Here is a 23,412-nt window from a genome sequence, read left to right on the forward strand (position 1 = left end):
GGCCAGGATGCTCCTTAGATGTGAGGATGGCGAGACTTTGTCTTATATACTTTGGGCATGTTATCAGGAGGGACTAGTCTCTGGAGAAGGACATTGTGCTTGGTAAAGTAGTGGGTTAGTGAAAGGGAGGAATACTCTCAAGGAGATGGGCTGACACAGTAGCTACAACAGTGGGCTCAAACCTAGCAAACATGTGAGGATGGTGCAGGATCAGGCACTGTTTTATTCTGGATGGCACCTGGCAACAACATATACATATATATATGTTGTTCTTGTTATTAGGTGCTGTGGAGTCGGTTCTGACTCATAGCAACTGTGTGTATCACAGAACGAAACACTGCTGGTCCTGCACCATCGTCACAATCATTATTATACATGATCCCATTGTTGCAGCCACTGTCTCAATCCATCTTGTTGAGAGTCTTCCTCCTTTTCACTGACCCTCTACTTTACCACGCAGGATGTCCTTCTCCAAGTCTGATCCCTCCTGACAACATGTCCAAAATACGAAAGATGCAGTCTCACCATCCTTCCTTCTAAGGAGCATTCTGGTTGTACTTCTTGCAAGATAGATTGGTGTGTGTGCGTAAGTATATATATATACATACGCACACACACCTACATTATATGCTTAGTATATATATATTTGTATAGAAAAATGTTTTGAAGACTATGCTAAGCCATTAAAAGTGATTACTTTTTCATTTATATACTATTATTTAAAATTTTACAGTATTTATTATATATTTAATAAAAGCAATATATAAATATTTGAACGTTTTTTTAAAAAATCTCAGTGAATAGAAAAGCAGACATCAGTTAAACATAAACACAGCCTAAATAATTCAAGGCCAGAGAGTCCTATCACAAATAAAAGTTCTCTGTTACTGTGGAGGCCGATGTATGATATACATAAATGAGTAACAATAAAGATCAGATGCTAACAAAAAAAAAAAAAATGTTTATAATAAAGTACTGTTAAATTAGAATGACTACCAGCAGAAAAAAAAACAAGAAAGAAGATACAGACCCATCTCATGAGATAAGTAAAAATTTATTTGGATTTAAATACACTTATTTGGACTAAATTTTCTCTTAAAAATAGCACTTTTTTTAAAATAAATGATACTTTCTTTAGAACAGAACTACTCTGAATAAACCTAGAAATCAACAAAATTTTTAAGTGAAATAAAAATTATTTGGCAATGCGGAATGTATGAAAAACCACTTCAAGTATGAGAGCAACAGTGTGTTTGAGTCTATTTATATTCCAATAAGAGCAATGTCAACCTGTATCCGAAGGAGAAAATTGACAACTGTTGATTGAATATGCTTACATAAATATATTAGGAAATTTAACTTTATTGGAAATTAGATTTGTCAGAGGAGCAAGGAGTCCTATTACTCAGTTTGTACTACCTGTCCTATTTCCAACTGACTGAACTCACGGATGAGTCACCTACTTATCTTTTATTCCAGTGGAAAGGTCTACCAGTTGTAAATCTACCCTCTTTATTATGACTGTCCTTTACGGATTCACAGTATCCTTGAGGTGGGAGGAAACTCACAAGTCATTTAATTCAAGCTTCCATCAAAAAAGGAAAGTGTACAACCTCCTTATGATATGTATGAACATTTTCAGGAAGAGAAAGAGAGCTCAGAATTAAATATTGGCAATTACCACTGTTTCCCAACACTCATTGCTATAAAATTCTACTTTATAACTGAGCAAATAAATCTAGTATAGTTTCCAATCAGTTCTGCTTCTGTCCTAGAATGCCAAAGAAAATGAATCCTATCCTTGCCCAACATGATCATCACTACACTTGACAGTAACTACAGTCACCACCCATCTGCCAGTTGAAGACTGCATGTTACTATGGTACTGAACAGTTTTCATTGGAGCTTCCAGACTAAGACTAAGTAGGAAGAAAGGTCTGTGATCTACTTCCAAAAATCAACCAAGGAGAACCCCATGGATTACAATGATCAGATTTACATTTGATCGTGAGGAAATGGCACAGACCAGGTGGCATTTCATTCCATCATGTATAGGATCACCATGAGTCGGAAGCCAACACAATGGCAGCTAACAACAATAATCACACTATTCACGCTTACACCTTAAGTCTTCAATTTTACAGATATTACCAGTTAATGTTCTGCATGTGGCAGTTCTTCCAAACTCCTCATCAGCCCTGCTACCTTTTCTGCACGTGTTCTAATAGTCAATGTTCTCTAAAAATGTAGGACCTCCTACAGTCAAATGCACAGACTAAAAAACCATATTAACATTACAAAATATAGGATAGCCAAGATTGTCCAAACAACTCCCAGCTATACGAAAAAGTAACAGAGTCTGCTCTGTCTAAACATTGGTGTGTTGTAGTACTCAGTCTTCAGCATTTGTGTCTTTGCTGTCTTTTTCTGCAGGTGAGTTTAGGCTCTGATGATTCACAAATCTCTAGCTCCTCAGTTTTTGAACCCCAAACTCATTAAATATTCAACTGTCCACTTGACATACATCTCCTTTCAACTTCAAAAATTTTATTCAAAACAGAATACTTGTTTCTTCCCTCCAGTATGCCCATACCAAGTGTTCTCTGTTGATGATACCACCATTCACCTGATTGCCACGCCAAAAATTTAGGTGGCATCTTTGATTCCTCTTTCTCATACCCACATCCCATCCATCAGTAAGTGCCATCAGCAACCTCTCCTAACCACCTCCACCATTACTACACTCATCCAAACATTCACTGTCTCTCTCCTTGACGGCTTCAGTAGCTTCCTAACTAGTCTCCATGCTTCCATAGTTGCCCACGCTTGCGGGGAGAGGAGGAAGTTGGTAATAGAGTAGAATGTGAGTGGGTCTGGAAGACAGGCTTACCTGATTTTGAATCCCAGCACCACCATTTATTTAAAGAAAGGCCTTGGTAAGTACCTTGAATTCTCTGAGCCTCCATTTCCTAAACGGTGAATCAGTACTTTTAAAAAGTAACTCAAATTGCTCTTGTGTGAATTAAATAATTCACATAAAGTGCCTAGCAAATAATAGATGCTAAGAGTGTTTTTTCCAATATCTTCATATTTTTATAATTTTCAAATTATCTCGATGCTAGCCTCTAATTTATAGAGTTGAATATTATAATCAAAAAAGTAAAAAAAAAAATCATCTTAATATGAACATCACAGCATTAGTGACATCTGGTGGAAAACATAAAAGTTACAACGTAGCATTACTACAGATATTCAGATTTTTCATGTTTGGTAATCAAAATAAATTTTAGATACTAAGCAACCAAATGAAAACAAACAAAAAAAAAAAAACCAAACCCATTGCTATCGAGCCATTTTCGACTCATAGAGGCCCTACAAGACAGAGTAGAACTACCCCAGAGGATTTCCAAGGAGAACTTACTTGGTGGATTTGAACTGCCGACCTTTTAGTTAACAGCTGAACTTTTAACCACTATGACACCAGGGTTTCCAAATGAAAACATAAACGTGAAGAAAAAAATGTCTATGAGGATATCTTATTGTGCTAATATTTTATGGGTGGTCTTTATTCTAAAAATATATGGGAGGTTAATAAACATAAGAAACTTAAAAAAACAAACCAAACCCATTGCCATCCAGATGATTCTGACTCATAGCGACCCTAGAGGGCAGGGTACAACTGCCCCATAGAGTTTCCAAGGAGCACCTGGTGGATTCAAACTTCTGGTTAGCAGCCGTAGCTCTTAACCACTATGCCACCAGGGTTTCTGTAAGAAACTTAGGTATACTCTAATAATAAAAAGAATAAACGTTTATCAAGCGTTCGACTTTAGTGAAAAGAAGATATAGAGATGCAGATATAGAGCAGTTCCGCTGTGCTGAGTCTCTTTTTACACAATTGTATGGCATTTTTTTTTTTATGGCATAGAATTCCCATGCTTTGCATTCTTACATACTTTGGACATGTTGTTAGGAGGGATAGACCCTGGAGAAGGACACCATGCATGGCAGAGTACAGGGTCAGCGGAAAAGAGGAAGACCCTTAAGGAGGTGGATTGACACAGTGGCTACAATGAGTTCAAGCATAACAACGATTGTAAGGATGGCTCAGGACAGGGCAGTGTTTCGTTCTGTCGTTCATAGGGTCGCTATGAGTTGGAACCGACTTGTTGGCACCTAACAACAACAACAACATGGCACAGAAGTCACTTCCCAAGTTTTCATATCAGAATTTACTATGGGGTGTCCTGGGCAACAAATATCTTGATGAATTTTGTCCTTGATTTGTGCTTCAGAGAATATGGAATTAAGATAAAATAGGGAGACTTCCCATATGATTTCAGATGCTAAGGATGGAGATAACAAATGATATTGTTTTACATGTGAGCCTTAAATAAATGTCACAAAATGGAATCCTCAGAAGTAGGGAGGGGTTTTAATATTTGTGACCAAAGAAGAAACTATGATCTACTACAGACAAACGACAACCATTGGGCCAAATCCTGCCCATCACTTGGTTTTTGTGATTGGAACACGGCCAGGCTCATTTCTTTATGTATTGTCTATATGTGCTTTTGAGATACAATGGCAAACTTGACTAGGTGCAACAGAAACCAGACGCCTACAAAGCCTGAACTATTTACTATCTGGCCCTTTACAGAAAAAGTTTGTCAACCCCTGATTTATCAGATTGCTTTCATGTTTCCCCTCCCTCATCTCCATGTATCATCCCCTGCCCGTTGATATTTGGCTTCGCCATGAGTCTTGCTTTCATTAGCGGAATGTGGGAAAAACATCAGTGTGAAGGTTCTGAAGTCAAGCCTTAACAGTCTTACCTAGTCACTGCCCCTCTGATGGTAGAATGAGGTATGTGGAACACAACAATTTCAGCTAACCTGTAGACTTGTGAGAATAAGAGCTTATTGATACCCCATGGCTCTTTCTATGCAGCAAAACCCACCTAATACGTGAGATTCTTATACCTCTGCTTGGACATTCCCACGAAGGCTTGACTTCTCAGACTGAAGACACTAGGAGAAGGATCCTGGAGGCCAGGTGTAGCTCAGTCCCTTCTGGGATCTATTTCAGACTTTGATGGGCTCAACCGGAACATGTTTTCATTCCTCTACCTATGGTAAGCAAAACTGAACCAGAGTCTAGGCCAGGTCTAGAGGCCCACCGGACTCTTGGAATCTTCATGTCTCTGTTTAAAATGGTGTAGAAACCTGTCACAAACCTTACAAGCTGTTTGCTTTAAATGTCTTCCCCTAAGGTACGCCTAAAGGTGTAGAAACAGGTTGGAACAAGTCCAATTGGAGTCATAGACCGAAGCTGTTTTCTAATCTCGCTTTAACAATAAAGCTCGTAGCTTGACTCCTATTCAATTCCAACATGTTTATTTCATAACTGATACATAGCCTGGTCTTTAGAACCCTACAACAGCAAACAGTGTCATGCAAATGTAAAATCGGAAAATTTAACTCTGTTAACGGTACTAGCTGAGATGAAGTGACTGAAGTATATGCTGAACCTTTGAAAACGTGATTTCAGTTTTACATTCTTCATTCTCAAACTGAAAGACAAACAAAGCTTTCTATTGACATTGTTCTTGAACCCATCAAGCAAGGTCATTTGGGCAAAGTTCTATTTATTACATAGAGATAGAGAATCCACAGTTGCTGTCACTGAGGACTCTAAAGCTGCCCTACTTCTCAGGTTTTGAGCCTTTGATTCCTTATGTGGTTAACATTCTTCCATTAAACCTTCCCTAAACTAGCTTTTATTTTCAAAACAAGAGCTTACCTGATGCAGAATTGGTACTACAGAGTTGCAGCTACAGACCACAGGACAGAAGCTCCTATCATTAAAACTATTTTCAATGAGAAACATTAAAATTCACAGCATTAATTTCTGGAGATGTCTCTTAAAGGAGAAAGTCAGTGCTATACTAAATCACAAATTAAAACAAGATCATTTAATTCGCCAAATAAAGACATGAATGCCTGAAATTTTAGTGTGATCAGTAATATGTGAGCTCCTTTGGGGAAGAACCACATCTTATTTACCATTTCCATTGTTTACTACATAGGCATTCAATGCTTCTTGAAGGCTAAACAGTCCTTGCTTTCTTTAAAGATTTTCAAACATATTTCCTAAAAATACAACCAGGATTTTCATTTCTCCTTATTTATTCCAATGTTCCATTTCTGTTTTCCTTCTCAACCTATATTTCAAATGTTAGAGGTTATGAACTGTCCAAGAATCCAAAGGAAGGCTTTAATTTTAATAGTGTCCACTTTGTGTTACACTGTATGTTGTTTGGAAACCTAGAGACTTTTGATTATACCTAATTCAAAATCACTTCCATTTCTGCACTATTACTTTTCTTATTCAAGAAAAGACTTGTGGGTAACCCTTTCTAGCCACCTGGGCCTCATTTAGGTAGCTTCAACAGCTCCTTAGGGTATGGGCTTTCTTAACAGCATTCACTATAACCACCATCAAAGAGTAGCATCTATTTGCCAAGCACTGAGATGAAGGAATATAAGACAATGCACTTCATTCTTAAAAAGTATGCAATTGGATCAAAAAGATATGATTCATCAAGTGAAGTAATGAAGACAAAGAAATACATAATTAAATGACATGTGTGGCTACTTTATGGTCCTCTGCAATGTATTTTCCTTTGCCTACTAAGATTTTAAGGTTCAGAAAGGCCAGAACGTTGTTTCATTCATCCTGACACTTGCAACATAGTATTTTTGCACATTAATAGACGCTCAACATGTAATTTTTGAATAAATGAATACAGGCTATGTGTATTCACTTAGAAGTGAAAGTTACATGAGAACAGTGTCAAATGGACATTGTAGCTACATAATAAATTTACTTACTACAAAAGAGATGAGATTAAGAATAGATTATAAAAGATTTCTTTGAAGTTCGCAATAAATTGACCTTGGAAAAATAGGTGAGAACTAGATAGAACACACCTGATGATAGTATTAATGCAGGCACAGGGATAAGCAAGCTGTTTTTTTTTTTTATAAGTATACAAAGATAACCAAGCTGAGAGTAAAAAAAAAGGCCGTATTAAGGATATAGTGAGAAATCTGTCACATAAGTCAAGAAGGTAAGGCTAAGAGTGTAGAAAGGCAGTTTGTTGTTATTGTTAGTTGCCCTCGAGTTGATTTTGCCTCATGGCAACCCATTGTGCACACAGTAGAACTGCTCCATATTTTTCAAGGCTCTGAAATTTTGAAAGCAGATTGCCAGGCCTTATTTCTGAGTTGCCTGTAGATGAGTTTGAACCACCAAACTTTTCGTTACTAGTCCAGTGCTTAATTTTTTGCGCCACCCAGGGACTCCTAAAGGTACTACAATCCAACATTTGCTAAACTGAACTAATTCCGAAAGGCATATCTCTTGTTATACAAACAATCAATGTTGATTTTAAGTCGATTATTATGAGATTAAGGTGGTATAACCAAACACAATAGATTCAAGGTACCTCAAGATTTCCTCGTCTTTGTATGCTTTGGACCTATAGCCTAGGTGACACAAAAAAATCATTTGCAATACTGAACCCATCTCACCTACCATTTAACACCAGTATCAAAACATTTTAAGACAAATTTAAAACACACAAATTTAACTTTATTTCACCATTGTCATTAAAAGCTTGATTTTATCAAACATAAAAGGACATTTTCAAAGAGTTCTCTATCACAGGAAATTAAACAGTAGAAACATTCAAAGCTTCATAGGTAAAGTTATATAAAGTCAAATAATTGGAATTTTTTTCAACATGGGAACTCTAGATCTAAAAAAATGCTGGATGGACCTCAATATTTCTTGACTTATGGATTATATTATTTTCAGGATCTAAACAAAGATTCTGAATAGTCAGACTATTTTTGCAGTAATTTACAATTAAATATCACCCTACCTATATTCTGACTCAAGCTACTTGACCAAAATGTCTGATTTAGCAAGTTATTTAGCTTTATAGTTAAAGTTTTTCCAACTACCGTTGCCACCTTCAAAAGAACTGACATTAGAACACTGATTCCCTTTTGGACAACGTGCAATATGCTTTTGTGCTCATCTATTTAGCCAAATACATCAGTGAAGGGATAATGCCATCATCTCCTCAAATTCATGATGTCAACTCCATGGAACATTAAACAGGTACAAAAAATGGATGATGTACACTTCAGGAGGGTATAATGTTGTTTCCCCACCTAAAAATTCACCAGTGAAATAAAAATATCAACTTGTAGTTGACTTCCTTTCAGGAAAACACATTTGAGAATTGCCAAGTACATTATTTTTCTCAGCTCATCCCTCAGCCATTGACCGGAGTTTTGTATGCCATCATGCTATTTACTTTGTGGATTGTAGTAGTGAATGAACGAAGACGGACTTCCTCAGAACTGATAATGAACTGTGGTCCTGATTCTTCCCATTTCTCAGGTACAACCAAATCTTTATCTGTGTAAATCAGTAGATCAAATGAACCTAAATTGGGGATAAAAATACATTAAAGTACACCATGTTTTCAAATGTAAAACAACCTTCCCTGTCTCTCTCACCTTTTGAACCACCCATAGCGTTAAGACAGGATAGCTTGGCCTCTAATCATTACATAGTATCTTTTCCTCAATGAAAATAAATTTTAATACAGAAAATACTGCAACCTCCTATCATATCTTACGAAAACTATAGGACTTTTTTTTTTTTTAAACAGAAAATCATCAAAAATATTATAAGTGTATCATCACATGGGAAAAAAATGAATGTAATAAATGTAATCCATAGGAGAGCTAACATCTTGATTTGTTCACTGTTATGTTTCAGTACCCAGACCACTGCCTGGCATATAATAGACACTCAATAAATACCTGAAAATGAAAGAATAACTAAGTTTGAAGAGCAAAACACAGTTTTACAGCTAAAATCTTAACACACAGAAAATAGCAAAAGGAATTACACCAGAACGGGTATTGTAAAAGTTTTCATTTTTTTTCCCTGCAATACACCAATCTTCACTTTTTGCTTTACAATGCTTTGTCCCCCGTTTATATCACGTGATACTGACAATTAACAAAAAACTGAATAAAGGGTGATTCTTGAACAGTAGTTTAGCCTTTTCCCCATTACAACTTTAAATGAATGAGAACCTGTGTAAATACTCACAGGAAACTCCCAACAGCGGCAGAAATGTTACTGTAGCCGTGATCTGTCTGATCACTGAACGGATCTCATCTTGGATAGTTTTCTGAGACTTTGCTCTGGCTGCACTAGGAAGAAACCAAATCTATTCATGTATTTCAGGTTTCCACAAGTTATTTAAAACTTCTCAGTAACCAAGAGTATTTACCTGCTTAAGTGCTTCTGAAATCAAATGTGTAATGCAATAAGAAGAGTTTAAAAAATAATGAATAAAAGTATTTTAGGACCTACAGCCTAGTAGGCATAATTTTAATATCCTTATGTATTTCATTTATCCTTTCAGTCATCTATTAAGATCAACATCATATCATCTATTGTCACATGACTTAGCAAGTTCATGACATTAAAGGAAATAAAGCAGAGTCACATCTCTAGCTGGGGAAGAGTCTAAGAAAACCCCTTAGATATAGGTACATTCCTGAAATGCCCCATCTAGTGTGTCTTGTAGACTTCTGAAAACACCACCATAAACATTAAAATTTAGAACTTGATGCTATAAACTCAGGGCATTAAGTTAAGAGAATACCATCTACACAAATCCATGATGCACTAAACTGAGCACAATTCTTTTCCACAGGAGATTGAAGATTAAATTAAACTGACAGAAACACTTTATGCAATTTACTTTACATGAAACTAGTTCAATACATTTAGAACTCATTTTGTAACGAAAACAAGTTTCTGGAAAAGGCTTATCAGAGCAAAAATCATTTCTTACTTATCTGTCATCTTTTGCAGTCTCATCACACTCAATATCAAACTGCCAGCTTTCAAGGACCTCACTGCTTTCAATATTTGAGATGACTACCACCAGTTTCTGAGCAGAACATTTGTATAACCATTCTGCAACACAAAACAAGGCATCTTTTTTGGTCCACTGCATTGCAAAGCAACTCTTACCTTCTCAGGTCTCTCGTCCTATCCTCGGCTAATTCCTGCCACTGGTATTTTGACCCCCTCCCTTCTGCTCAGAAAACTTATCACATCAATAATCTAGCTCCTCTTTTCAAATTCTCAGGATTTCTACAAAGTACAGTACTCACTGCTGAGGATACAGTGAGCAAGAGAGATTTTCATCCACAACCAAGGTAGGAGCGTAGGAGATGGGAACTGATTTAATCACCACACCAACAAATGTGAAATTACAACTGCAGTGACTGCTGTGAAGGAGAAATGGTACAATGAAGAGCATTTAAATAGGAAAAACTGCCCCAATCAGGGAGGACAGGGAAGGCTTCAGCTTAGCTCTGAGGGGCAAACAGTATTAAATATGCAAAAGGAAAGGGAAGAAGGTACAGGCCTTAAGTACTTGAAGGGGACAGCAGGTGACTATAGGACTGAAAGAAAGCCAGTAGAACGGCAGGAAAGATAAACAGCAGCCAGACCATACAAGGCCAGGTGGGCCAAATGAAATTACATCTCAAGAACCAGGGAAGTCATCACTGTGTTCGAAATAGGACGCGATATAATCAGATTTACATTTCAAAACTATCACTTTGAAAATGGGTTACAGGGGATCTAGACATTAGTGTAGATCCCTTACTCCCTTACCAAAAGGTGGTTTAACAAAAGGTTGGCAGTTCAAATTCAGCAGCTGCTCCTTGGGAACTTATGGGGCAGTTCTATTCTGTCCTATAGGGTCCGTATGAGTTGGAATCGATTCAAGGGCAACGGGTTTGGATTTTTGGTTTTTAGACACTAACTCGTTCATTTAGTAGTTTAAGCAAGATGAGATCATTAAAGCATGTAGGAGGATATACTGGTAGAAATGGAGAAGCAGACAGATTCAAGGGATTTCATGGCGAAATTTATCAAAACTTAGTGGATTAACTCCCATAGCTAACAAGTCAGGAATATCTCCCAAGTTACTGGCTTGTATCGCCGGTTGGATGGTTGAGCCATTCACTGCTAGGAAAGTGAATTGAAAGTGGAGCACTTTTGCAGAGAATCTTAAATTTAGTTTTCAATATGATGAGTCGGAAGTATCTCCGGGATAGTTATGTAAGAAAGGCACTGGGTATATAGGTTTGGAATTAGGAGACATTTGGGTTAGATATAAAGAGTCAACTACACAAGGTTTATCAGCACATGTCAGAGATCATCTAGAGAGATTATAAAGTGAGAGGAGGGCCTCAGATTGCGCTCTGAGGTAACTTTGAAAACTGATATAGCATATACAGGAGTCAGCAAAGTTTTCCACCAAGAAACAGAAAATCATTTAGTAATCAGTAAATATTTTAGATTTTGTGGGCCACCTAGGTGTCTGTTCTGTTTGTAAGCAGTACAAAAACAGACCACCAGCTGGACTCCTGGCATATATCAACAACTTGCCATCAAAGGTTTAGCTTTTAAAAGGAGAATGCGTGGTCATTTGAAGGGGATTTCGGGTAGGCAGCAATTTTTCTTCTTTGAAAATTGGAGACATGATGTCAATGGGAAGAATCCCAATCACAACAGAAATAAAAAATAGGAAAAAAGTAGTGTAAAGTCCCTGAGGACACTAAAAGCAACGGGATTCAAAACAGATAAACAATTTGCCTCAAAGAATAATTCCTCAATTTTAATAAAAATAAAAGGGAACAAGCTAAATAGGAAGTCCAGATACATTTGAGGTGGAATTTCATTTGAGTGGTCTCGAAACAGATAATCCAATGAACCAGCGGCTCAGGCAAAGCTTGCTTCTCCACCAAATTGAGATGAAGACACAGACCTACACATACAGATCTATGGAGGTTCTAGGCCAATCCACCTGGGTGTAGCTCTATGAACAGCTATGGGAGATTTAGCCCTAACCCTATGACCCATAACTTTGGATGCAACTTTGGGAGAGGGAGGTTACTCCTAATGACATGCTTCCTGCTTGCACCTGAGACTGATATCTACTACCACACCCCCAACAGTCGCCCAATCTTGCTATTCTCATAGCACTGACCTATTAAACCATTTAACTTCTTTGAGGCTGAGAAACTCTGTACTACTATCTTCCTTTCCTTGTCTTTTTACCATTGCTTGAGATCCTTCCATACAGCCCTGTACAAATATCTAGGGATTTTACTCATGTAGATATTAATGGCAGGGAAATGTTACTAGCTTATCTAGAGGATAATGTAGCTTCATAGTGGTATCAAGCTAACGAAGGTCAGACGGCCATTATCAGAACGGCCTACTAAAACAGAACAGGTAAAAAATAAAGTAAAAACTAAAAAATGAAGCTACAACTGAACATGAAAAAATTCTGAAACAACAATACAAAAAACAATTTTTGAATTTAAAAATTCAAAAGAAAAAGGATGGCCACTGCTAAAAGACAAACTAGTATTTTGGCAGAAACGTAAGTTGAAACACGAAAGGGAAACTATCAGAAATTCTAGAAGGAAAAAAATACATGGAGAACAGTACTGGTGCGATAGGTAATAAAGCAATTTCTTGAGCGAAAGAGAAAATTGAGGTTTCAGGTAAAAGAGACACACTCACAGGCAGATTAAAAAGAAAGATATAGGGAAAAACCTAAAAAAATGGGTGTTCTCTTACTTAGGATTTTTTTTTTTTTAAGTTTAGTCCCAGAAACCCAAGTTTAGTATGCAGGTTTAATACAATTTTATTTTCCTTGATGTTTCTCTAACGCTAACTTTAAAATCTCAGCGGCTACAGAGAAAGCATCATGTTAGGAATGTACAGTCGTCGTTTTCTCAAACACTATCATAATTATGTTAAGTTCTAACTTGTACCATTTGTCCATATGAACTTTTGAATTACAGCAAAAATCATTCTAAGGGAGTTGATGGAGACATTTATCAAGCCATATCATATTCCTAACATCAAAATACTCAGCCACCTCAGAATGTGGTGGAAAAGGATTTAATTTATACACTCTGTGCTTCCTCCCAATTGAAAACCACTGTATATTTCAGAAGGCAGCGTGTTTCACACTTCTATATAGGAAGCTGAAAAACGACCAAGATGACAGGCAATGTGGATACAAAAATGGCTGCAAAACTCAAAGTGCTTTTAATTATTAAATACCTTTTAGTTGATGCACCACATTATTTAGGTATTTGATGAGTTCAGGATCAGCAGTCACAAGCAAGGTGAGTCCGTATTTTTGCACTCAGGTAAAGGTTTCAGAGGGATATATGCCATGCTGATATAAAATGCTGTTAATGCCAAACGCGGAAAGCAAAAGAAACGTTAAAGTCATTATCATTTGTAGTTACAGAAAATAAACCATATTTAGATGTGGCTATGTGGTTTTTTTTTTTTGTGTTTATGGTTTCATTAATGGTGTAAAACTGTAAATGCTGAAACACAGGTTTGCTTGTCTTACTCAAGGCAGAGTATGTCTGTACAAAGTGGCATTAAATGTCCATAAAATCTTGCTTCTGGGTAAAAGCAATACATGCGTTCACGTGGCAATAAAGGACAAATTAAACGCCAAAATGCATTAACCTACCACTGCCACATTTCGCCTCATTGTAATCCAAGACTAAATTCAGATTACATGGCTAGAAGATACAAAACAGGCTTGGACCGACTGGTCAACTACCCGAGACAAGCTTCTCCTCTTTTTCCTCCTTTTCTCCCCTCATGTCCTGCCAGGCTCTAGTAGAAGTCGTGCACACAGCTGGCCTGGTCGGGGACAATGCTATCCAGACAAAGTCTGACGGATCGTGCCCTGCCTCAGAACCAACGCGGGGCAGGCGCTGGGTCAAAATACACACTGGGTCTCCGCTCAGCCGTACCAGGTCTCGGTGGGCTGCGGAGTCCGACCAAAGAGCCGCTCCAGGTGAAGCCGCTGCACCGCGAGGCGGCCCCCGCAGCGCCCAGCCTTCTCCTCCACCATTAGCAACGCGTCCGGGGCTAGGCGCCGGCATCCGCCTCTCCGCCGATTCCTCGGGGCCGGCAGACGGCGCGGGGCCGCGAGGGCTCGGACTCAGGGCCGCTCCGGCCCATCCCGGCTCCCCACCTCGGAGGCCGAGCAGGGGGCCTACGGGACGGCCTGGGCTCGGTTCTCCCCAACCCTGGCCCGCACCAGGAGGACTTACAGAAGAACTCGGCCACGATTTCGGCGCTTTCGCGGAGGGTAACACCCTGCTCCTGGGTGAGCTGCAGCGCCATGGCTCGGCGCACAGACGAAGGCGCGCCTTACACCGGGCAAACACCGACTGCCGCGGATCCCGCAGCGCTTCCCCGCCACTCGTTTCAAACGTTACGCCGCAGCCCGCAGTCTTGCCCTTCGCGCCGGCGCGATGAATCGCCTGGTCCCGCCCACGCAGCGGCGCCCTGGCCTTCCTCTCCGCCCTCCCTCCCTCGCCTTCTCCAGTGCTGGCTAAATGTGCAGGCGCGGTCCGGAGACCTGGCCTTGCTACTGGGGTTTCAGTTGTGTGTGTGGGTTTTTGCTCCTTGGGTGATAGATTCTCCTCGTGATAGACTCGATGGGGCAGAGTGGAGAAGATGGGCAATTCTTATTTTTGCGTCCGCTTACTACGCTTATGGACTGAGCGAGCAAGGAGCACAATTTTGAGTTTTAAAGGTATTTTCAAACTAATGTAAACTGCCTACCAGCTGCACCTAAAGTGGCCCCATTGATCTTCATACTTGTTCACGTTGCCCAGTAGCAGATGCATGGTGGAAATTTATCCAGCAGCAAGTGCACGCCGAGCAGCCAAGCCACTGCCTTCTAGAGCCTGGTGCCCATGTTGTTAGGGTGCCTTCCAGTTGGTTCAGACCCTGTGCATGACAAAAAGAAACACTGGCAGATCTTGCGCTATCCCCACGATTGTTGCTATATTTGAGCCCATTATTGAAGCCACTGTGTCAATCCATCTTGTTAGGGGTCTTCCTCTTCTTCCCTAACCCTGTATTTTACTAATTCCAATCTCCTTCTCCAGGGACCGGTCCCTCCTGGTAGCATGTCCAAAATCCTTAAGACAAGTCTCACCATCCTCGCTTCGAAGCAGCACTCTGGCTGTCGTTCTTCCAAGACAGATTTGTTCATACTTTTCGTAGTCCGTGGTATATTCAATATTCTTCACCAACACTTTAACTTAAATGCAGCAATTTGGGGGTCTTCCTTAGTCATTGTACAGTTTTCGTATGCATTTTAGGCTATTGAAAATACTATGGCTTGGGTCAGCTGCACCTTGGTCTTTGCAACGTTTCCTGAATAAACAATGCTTGGAAGGCCAGCATAGCAGGGGTGGGGGTTTGGGGACTATGGTTTCAGGGGACATCTAAGTCAATTGGCATAATAAAATCTGTTAAGAAAACATTCAGCATCCCACTTTGGAGAGTGGTGTCTGGCATCTGAAATGCTAACAAGCAGCCATCCAAGATGCAACAGTTGGTCTCAACTCACCTGGAACAAAGGAGAGTGAAGACCACCAAAGACATAAGGTAATTATGAGCCCAAGGGACAGAAAGGGCCTGAGAAAGCAGAGACTGCATCAGCCTGAGACCAGAAGGACTAGATGGTACCCAGCTACAACTGATGACTGCCTTGACAGGGAACACAACAGAGAACCCCTTAGGGAGCAGCAGAGCAGGGGGATGCAGACCCTAAATTCTTATAGAAAGACCAGGCTTAATGGTCTGACTGGCACGAGAAGGACCCCAGAGGTCATGATCCCCAGACCTTCTGTTACCCCAGGATAGGAACCATTCCCAAAGCTAACTCTTTAGTTAGGGTTCAGACTGGACTATGGGATAGAAAATGATACTGGTGATGAGTGAGCATCTTGGATCAAGTAGACACATGAGACTATGTGGGTGGTTCCTGTCTGGAGGGTAGATGAGAGGGCAGAGGGTATCAGAAGCTGGGGGAATGGACAGGAAACAGACAGTGGAGGGAGGGACTGTGCTGCCTTATTAGAGAGAGAGCAACTAGGAGTATATAGCAAGGTGTATATAAGTTTTTGTATGAGAGAATGACTTGGTTGGTAAACTTTCACTGAAAGCACAATAAAAAAAAAAAAGTGGTATCTTTGCTTTTTAACACTTTAAAGAGATCATTTGCAGCAGATTTGCCCAGTGCAGTACAGCATTTATTTCTCAATCGCTAAGTCTGCTATCATGTTTTTTTCCCCCCAAAAAATTGGATTAGGAATTGAAAGAATGAACCCAAATCCACTTTTCTCTTCCATGTCCATATCTGTCTTGAGCTCAGGGCCCCATCAAAGCAGTGGAGCAGAGCCTGGGGTGGCAGGGGCTGTGTCTCACTGGGCAAAATGTACTTGGTTCACCCTCCCATCCTTTGGTGGTTTGTCAGAACTAAGGTCACATCACCAAAAAGACCCTTCAACACTGAAGGTGAATTTGACTCACAAATTCAATAGTTAGGGTGGGAGCCCTGGTGGTACAGTGGTTCAGAGCTCCGCTGCTAACCAAAAGATCAGCAACTCAAATACACAGGCTGCTCCTTGGAGAAATCCTGTCGGATAGTTCTGGTTTGTCCTGTAGGGTCGCTATGAGTTGGAATCCACCTGATGGCACAGTTTTCTTTTTTGTTTTTTTTATGTTACAGTGAGGAGTATTAAGGAGACATTGGACATTTAATGTTTGTCATTAAGAAGGAAATTATTTGTAAAATGAAGTCTGAAAGGCTATCCAGCAAACATGCTATGTTCTTTAATTATATGAGAAATGCCTGAGTGTGTGTATTAGATTTTTTATCGATACATAACAAATGAGCATAATTTCCACGGCTTAAAATGACACCCATTTATTATCTCAGTTTCCTCACTCAGAAGGCATGGCATAGCTGGTTTCTCTGCTTAGAGTCTCACAAGGCTGAAATCAAGGTGCCTGCTGAATAGACTTCATCTGACATATGGAGTTCTCTTCCAGGTTTTCTGGTTGTTGGCAGAATTAATTTCCCTTCCCTTGTACAACTGAGGTCCCTCTTGTCTTGCTAATTGTTTGCTGGAGGCCACCTTTCCATAGGCCTTCTCACTTCCAAGTTCTGTGACTTCAGGAAAGTCCTGGAGTCTTAAGGACTCAAGTCAGATCAGGGCTGGCTTTTAGATCAGATCCATTCACATAATCTCCCTTTTGACCTAATCTTGAAAGTGATAAAAACCCCTTTAAAGTGATATCCCCTCAGAATCACAGGTTCTGCCCCAGTGCTGTCAGTGTAGGGATTGTTTCTACAGGGTGTGCTCTTGTGGGAGAGAAGGGCAGGAATGTTGGGAGCCTTTCACGCAGTGAAACAGCATATTTCAATCAGTTTGAAGAGCAAACTACAAGTAGAATGGATAGTAGGCTGAGTTGACCCAGTAAAATCTTACATCATTTAGTCTCTTTTGAGTTTTTTAATCACCAGTTTTGATGTGAAGAACAATGATGTCAGGGGCAGTGATTAAGAGGCAAGGAAGCTGAATGTCCTTCACCCTTCCACTGGGACCTCCGCTTACAAAACCTGACTCCTAGCCACCCTACAGAAGGAAGTAGAAGTGCACCATAAAGTTTCCAAAGAGTACCTGGTGGATTCAAACTGCCGACCTTTTGGTTAGCAATGGTTAGCACTTAACAACTAGGCAACCAGGGTTTCCAGGGAGTTCAGTTGGGGCCTGCGTTCTGACATCCACCTTTCCCCATAGAAAAATTGCCTGTTTCGAAGGAACTAACTTTATCTTAAAACTCAGCACCTCAGGAAAGACTTCTTTGTGTTTCGTGATAGTATGATTTTTAAATTATCAGAAAATGCAAATAATTATTAGTGTAACTTGGAGATTCTAGAAATGAACAGAATTTTCAGGCATTAACCACAGGGTCAGTATGAGTTGGAATTGACTCGAAGGCAGTGGGTTTGGCTTTTGTTTGTTTGTTTGTTTCCGTGCCTGGAGGAAGTATTTATTGAATATTTTCATTGTACTCTAGGAGAAGATATAAGTAAAAAATTACGCGTAAGAGGGATAGTCTACCTTTTGAGAAGTTTGTAGTCTTGTTTTATTTAAATATACATGCAAGAAAAAAAAACAAAGAACAACGGAATTTTCGCCACTTAGGCTTTTTCAGCCTTCTGCCTACCTCCACAACCTCCTTTCAGATTACTTTCCTAACCTCTCTGCTTCATCATTCTTTCAAACTCAAGGCTTTTCATCATGTCTACAAATTTCTTTTTGGTGGTCAGATTCCTAATTATACTCACACCCCTTCTTAACTTAAATGTTACTATTAGAAAAATTTTCTTTGACTCCTCAGACTGTATGAAGTCCTCTCTTATGTATTCTCATAGCATCTTATATTACTTGCTTCATCAGGATTTGTGTTATATATTCCCTATTTTTGTGTAGGATCCATGGTGGCATTTAGTGGGTGCTCCACAAATATGTGTTGCATAGATGAATGTCTGAATATTTGCCTCATGGTAGCTTCATGGTAGAACCTAATACATTTCTTAGTGGGAGAGTATGTTGGGTGGATGAGGTTATGTCACTTTTAGCGAGCTTTGAATGCCCATCTGAGTTGATTGAGCTGGAGGCACCAGAGATTTCTAGGGTCTTAGTGGTGGCAGAATTCTCACCTTCCATACAGGAGACACAGGTTCAATTCCTGGTCAGTGCACCTCACGTGTAGACACCACCATCTGTCAGCGGAGGCTTGTGTGTTGCTGTGATGCTGAACAGGTTTCAGTAGCGCTTTCCAGACCAAGACAGACCAGGAAGAAAGGCCTTTGTTCCATTGTGCCTGGGGTCGCCATGAGTTAGAGGCTGACTGGATGGCCACCAAGCAATTGAGACCAGGAAAGCGACATTTTTTCAAGTCCCGTTCAGTAATGTTGGTAGAAAGGATTGTGCACGGGACAGCCTAGAATGGTTGTTCTCAAAATTAAGTAGAAGAATCCCCTGGGTATCTTGATAAATATGCAAATTCCTGGCTTATATTCCCTTCTCGTCCAGTTTGATTCAGTCCAGTAGACTAGCCGCTAGCCACATGTGGGTCTTGAGCACTTGAAATGTGCTTGTCTGAACTGGGATGTGCTCCTAGTGTAAAATACATCCATAACATTTCAAAGACATACAGAAAAAAGAATATAAAGTATCATGTATTCCTATGTTTTTTAATGCATTATATACATTGGCGGCGTAGTAGTTAAGTGCTAAGGTTGTTAGCCAAAAGGTCGGCAATTCGAATCCCCCAGGTGCTCCTTGGAAACTGTGTGGGGCAGTTCTACTCTGTCCTATAGGGTCGCTATTAGTCGGATTCGACTTGATGGCACTGGGTTTGTTTGGTTTGTATGTATATTGAAATGACTCTTTGACATAAATTGGATTAAATAAAATGTGTTATTAAAATTAATCGGTTTTCTTTTAAATCTTTCACGTGACTTCAGGGACATTTCAAATTACACATGCCACTCTTGTTATGTTTCTGCTGAACAGTGGTATTCTACAGGATGGGGCTTAAAAAAAAACTTAGGAGGTAGCATATTTAACCAGCATCCCAACTGATGCAAATTCTCAGAGCACTCTTTGAAAAGCAATAGACTACGATGGCTGTTTTCATAATGCAGGGCTAGGAAGTTGAGCATCTCGACTAGGTGGATGCCAGAAAGGCTAAATAAGAAGTGATATATCAGAGAAAGGCATTTTGAAACAAGAGTTGATGACAGATATGAATGAAAAATGAAATAGTAATCCAGGTAAACCCAAGGTGCCGAGTGTGCAATAGGAGATAGTATTGGTCAAAGCCTGAGCAAGTTAAAAAGAGCTGCCCAGACTCTGAGCCTGTACTACTTCCAAGCCATCACCCCAGTAACAGGATGGTAGAGGCTTGGGAGGTGCTTCTTCTCCATTAACTTTTGGATGCTCAGTTTCGCCTTGACCCCAACTTAACCAAAGCATGCAGACTTATCTTTACAGAATGTTTTTAAAAACTTGTTTTCAGTTACTTGAGTTTACTTTTATTCACAGTTCAGTAAAATTTTTCCAATAAGTGGTGTTGAGGGTGTTGGCTATTTGCACAGGGCGAAGTATAAATCAAGACTTTTTTTCTGAAGGAAATTCAAACACAACAAATAACAAAATGAACTCATATTCATAAAAAAAGAGAACTACGAAAAAGTGTGTCATAAATAGGCCTATTTCCATATTAAAGAAAAAAAAAACCTACTGGCATCGAGTAGGTTCTGACTCATAACAACCCTAAAGGACAGAGTAGAACTGTCCCATAGGATTTCCAAGGCTGTAATCTTTACAGAAGCTGACAACCACGTCTTTCTCCTGCAGGGTGGCTGGTGGGTTCAAACTGCCGATTTTTTGGTTAGCACCCAAACACTTAATATTCCATATTAAAACAAAAAACAAAAAACTCCATACCCGTTGCAGTTGAGTGGATTCTGACTCATAGCGACTCTGTAGGACAGACTAGAACCGCCCCGTAGGGTTTCCACTGAGCGCCTGGTGGATTCCAACTGCCGACTTTCTTTTGTTAGCAGCCATAGCTCTTAATCACTACGCCACCAGCATGTGCATATTCCGTGAAAGAGTGTTAAAAACATAGATGTACTCATAAAAATTTGGAAAAAATCAACTGGAATTTAAAAAAAAAAAAAAAAACCTTAATTAATGACCTTGTTGAACTATCTTATAGGTGAGAAAACCACGGTTCAGGGAGGATATATAGTTTGTCTAAGGTGTTCACCATCTAGTCAGTGAAAGACAGAATAGTAGGATCGAGGGTCCTAACTTCGTCTCCTTTTTAGCTTAGGTCTATTTGAAACCACGCTAAATGATGCTCTTGTTTTTTTTAAAGCTTACGTTCAAAAAAAAAAACTGATTTTATGTTCGTACAAAAATAGTTCATAGAGCCGGAAGATGGAACTGTTTGACAAGTGAAATAATGCCTTTAAAAAATTCAGTCAAGGTGTCTGTGTTTTACCTCCAGGTAAAAAGTTGTTTTATTTAAACATTTAAAACAGGGCTGTGGAAAGTAAGTCCTGTGAGCCAACTCTGCTGGCCTCTTTGGCCCACAAGCTAAGAATTTTTTTTTTTTTTTAAGGGTTACAAAACAAACAAAAAAACCCTGACGAACATCGACAGAGATCTATATGGCCTGCAATGCATAATTTGTGTCTCATCTGACTCTTTTCAAAAAAGTTTGCCATGCCTGATGTAAAACACTTGTAATGAAGGAAAAATGAACTTAGTAGTTTCCAAGGTATTCATATCTATGGAATACTTCAGAATGGAATGTTGAATCACAGTATAGAGCTGTTATCCTTCTTTTGAAGGTCCTGGTGGTACAGGAGCCCTGGTGGCCCAGTGGTTAAGTGCTAGGCTGTTCACCAAAAGGCTGGTGGTTTGAGCATAGGAGCTGCTCTATGGGAGGAGGATGTGGCGATCTGCTTCCGTAGAGATTACTACTGTTATCACAAATCACGGGTTCAAGTCGCCTGTGGCGAAGTTAATATTGAGACAGGAGGAGGTAAGCAGTAAGAGAGGGCTTTATTGAATACCGGTATTCAAGAGACGGAGAGGTTAAGTTTTTTTCAAATTTTGTCTATCTAAAGGGTTGATAGGAGGGTTTTATATGGGGAAGATCAGGGTTACCTAATGTTTTGAGCACATAGTCTATAGATGGTCTTATACATCACAAAACAACTAAAAAACAAAAAAAACTGTTAAACTAAAGATATGTATGTCAGGCATCTGGGCTCTAATCAGTATATTTGTAACAGGCTGAAAAACCTCACAAAAGAATCTCTCGGCTAGTGGAACTGTTTTGTCAAGTCTACTGTAGCTGAGATGGGGAGTAAGTTTTTTTTTTTTTTTTTTTTTTACTGTAGCTGAGATAGGGAGTAAGAAAGTTGTAGATTAAAAATGTCAGACAGCCTTCTTGTTGGTTTGTAGACTGAAGGCCATTTCTCAAGAGAAGAAAAAAGAAAGGAGAGACCAAGGCCACAGGAGCTAAGATAGCTCTGTACCCCTTTGTAAGAGACCAGTGTAGCTGGTGTAATAAAAAAATGTTTAGGGATTACTTAGAGCATCATGTCATGTCATCTCAAGGTCTCAATCATCCATTTTGAATAGGGGAGAATATGTTGTAAGGTATTAGGGTCTTTGTTATGTTTAAGAGTGGAACAGGCTGTTCAGCTATATTTTGAACAGAGCCTGTACCATTTTCTAAGGACTAGAGATTAATCCCCCCACGTGTCTGTCAGTTAGTCGTACTGTGGGGGCTTGTGTGTTGCTGTGATGCTGGAAGCTATGCCACCAGTATTGAGATACCAGCAGGGTCACCCATGGAGGATAGGTTTCAGCTGAGCTTCTAGACTAGGAAGAAGGACCCGGCAGTCTACTTCTGAAAAGCATCAGCCAGTGAAAATCTTAAGAATAGCAGTGGAACATTGTCTGATATAGTGCTGGAAGATGAGCCCCCCAGGTTGGAAGGCACTCAAAAGATGAATGGGGAAGAGCTGACTCCTCCAAGTAGAGCCAACCTTAATGACATGGATGGTGTAAAGCTTTCAGGACCTTCATTTGCTGATGTGGCACGACTCAAAATGAGAAGAAACACCTGCAAACATCCATTAATAATCAGAACATGGAATGTATGAAGTATGATTCTAGGAAAATTGGAAATCATCAAAAATGAAATGGACGCATTAACATCGATATCCTAGGCATTAGTGAGCTGAAATGGACTGGTATTGGCCATTTTGGATTGGACAATCATATAGTCTACTATGTTGGGAATGACAACTCAAAGAGGAATGGTGTTGCATTCATCGTCAAAAAGAACGTTTCAAGATCTATCCTGAAGTACAACACTGTCAGTGATAGGATAATATCCATACGCCTACAAGGAAGACCAGTTAATATGACTGTTATTCAAATTTATGCAGCAACCACTAGGACCAAAGATGAAGAAATAGAAGATTTTTATCAGCTGCTACAGTTTGAAATTGATCGAACATGCAATCAAGATGCATTGATAATTACTGGTAGTTGGAATGCAAAAGTTGAAAACAAAGAAGAAGGATCAGTAGTTGGAAAATATGGCCCTGGTGATAGAAAAGATGCTGGAGATCAAATGATAGAATTTTGCAAGACCAACGACTTCTTCATTGCAAATACCTTCTTTCAACAACATAAACGGTGACTGTACACATGGACCTCATCAGATGGAACACACAGAAACCAAATTGACTACATCTGTGGAAAGAGACGATGGAAAAGC

General features: G+C 39.6%; 1 protein-coding gene across 1 annotated transcript in view; it reads right to left on the reverse strand.

Moving 5' to 3' along the window:
• Nucleotides 1–7,511: 7,511 nt before the first annotated feature.
• The window catches only part of LOC126077506 (mitotic spindle assembly checkpoint protein MAD2A-like), a 214,769-nt gene continuing 198,868 nt past the window's right edge, over nucleotides 7,512–23,412 (reverse strand). The window contains exons 3-5 of the mRNA XM_049887049.1: nucleotides 9,199–9,302; nucleotides 8,390–8,520; nucleotides 7,512–7,550 (exon numbers count right to left, since the gene is read on the reverse strand). Coding sequence (XP_049743006.1) covers nucleotides 7,512–7,550; nucleotides 8,390–8,520; nucleotides 9,199–9,302 — 274 coding nt within the window. The remainder of the gene's footprint in view (nucleotides 7,551–8,389; nucleotides 8,521–9,198; nucleotides 9,303–23,412) is intronic.

The sequence above is a fragment of the Elephas maximus genome, chromosome 5, assembly GCF_024166365.1.
Source record: "Elephas maximus indicus isolate mEleMax1 chromosome 5, mEleMax1 primary haplotype, whole genome shotgun sequence".
Lineage (NCBI taxonomy): Eukaryota > Metazoa > Chordata > Mammalia > Proboscidea > Elephantidae > Elephas > Elephas maximus.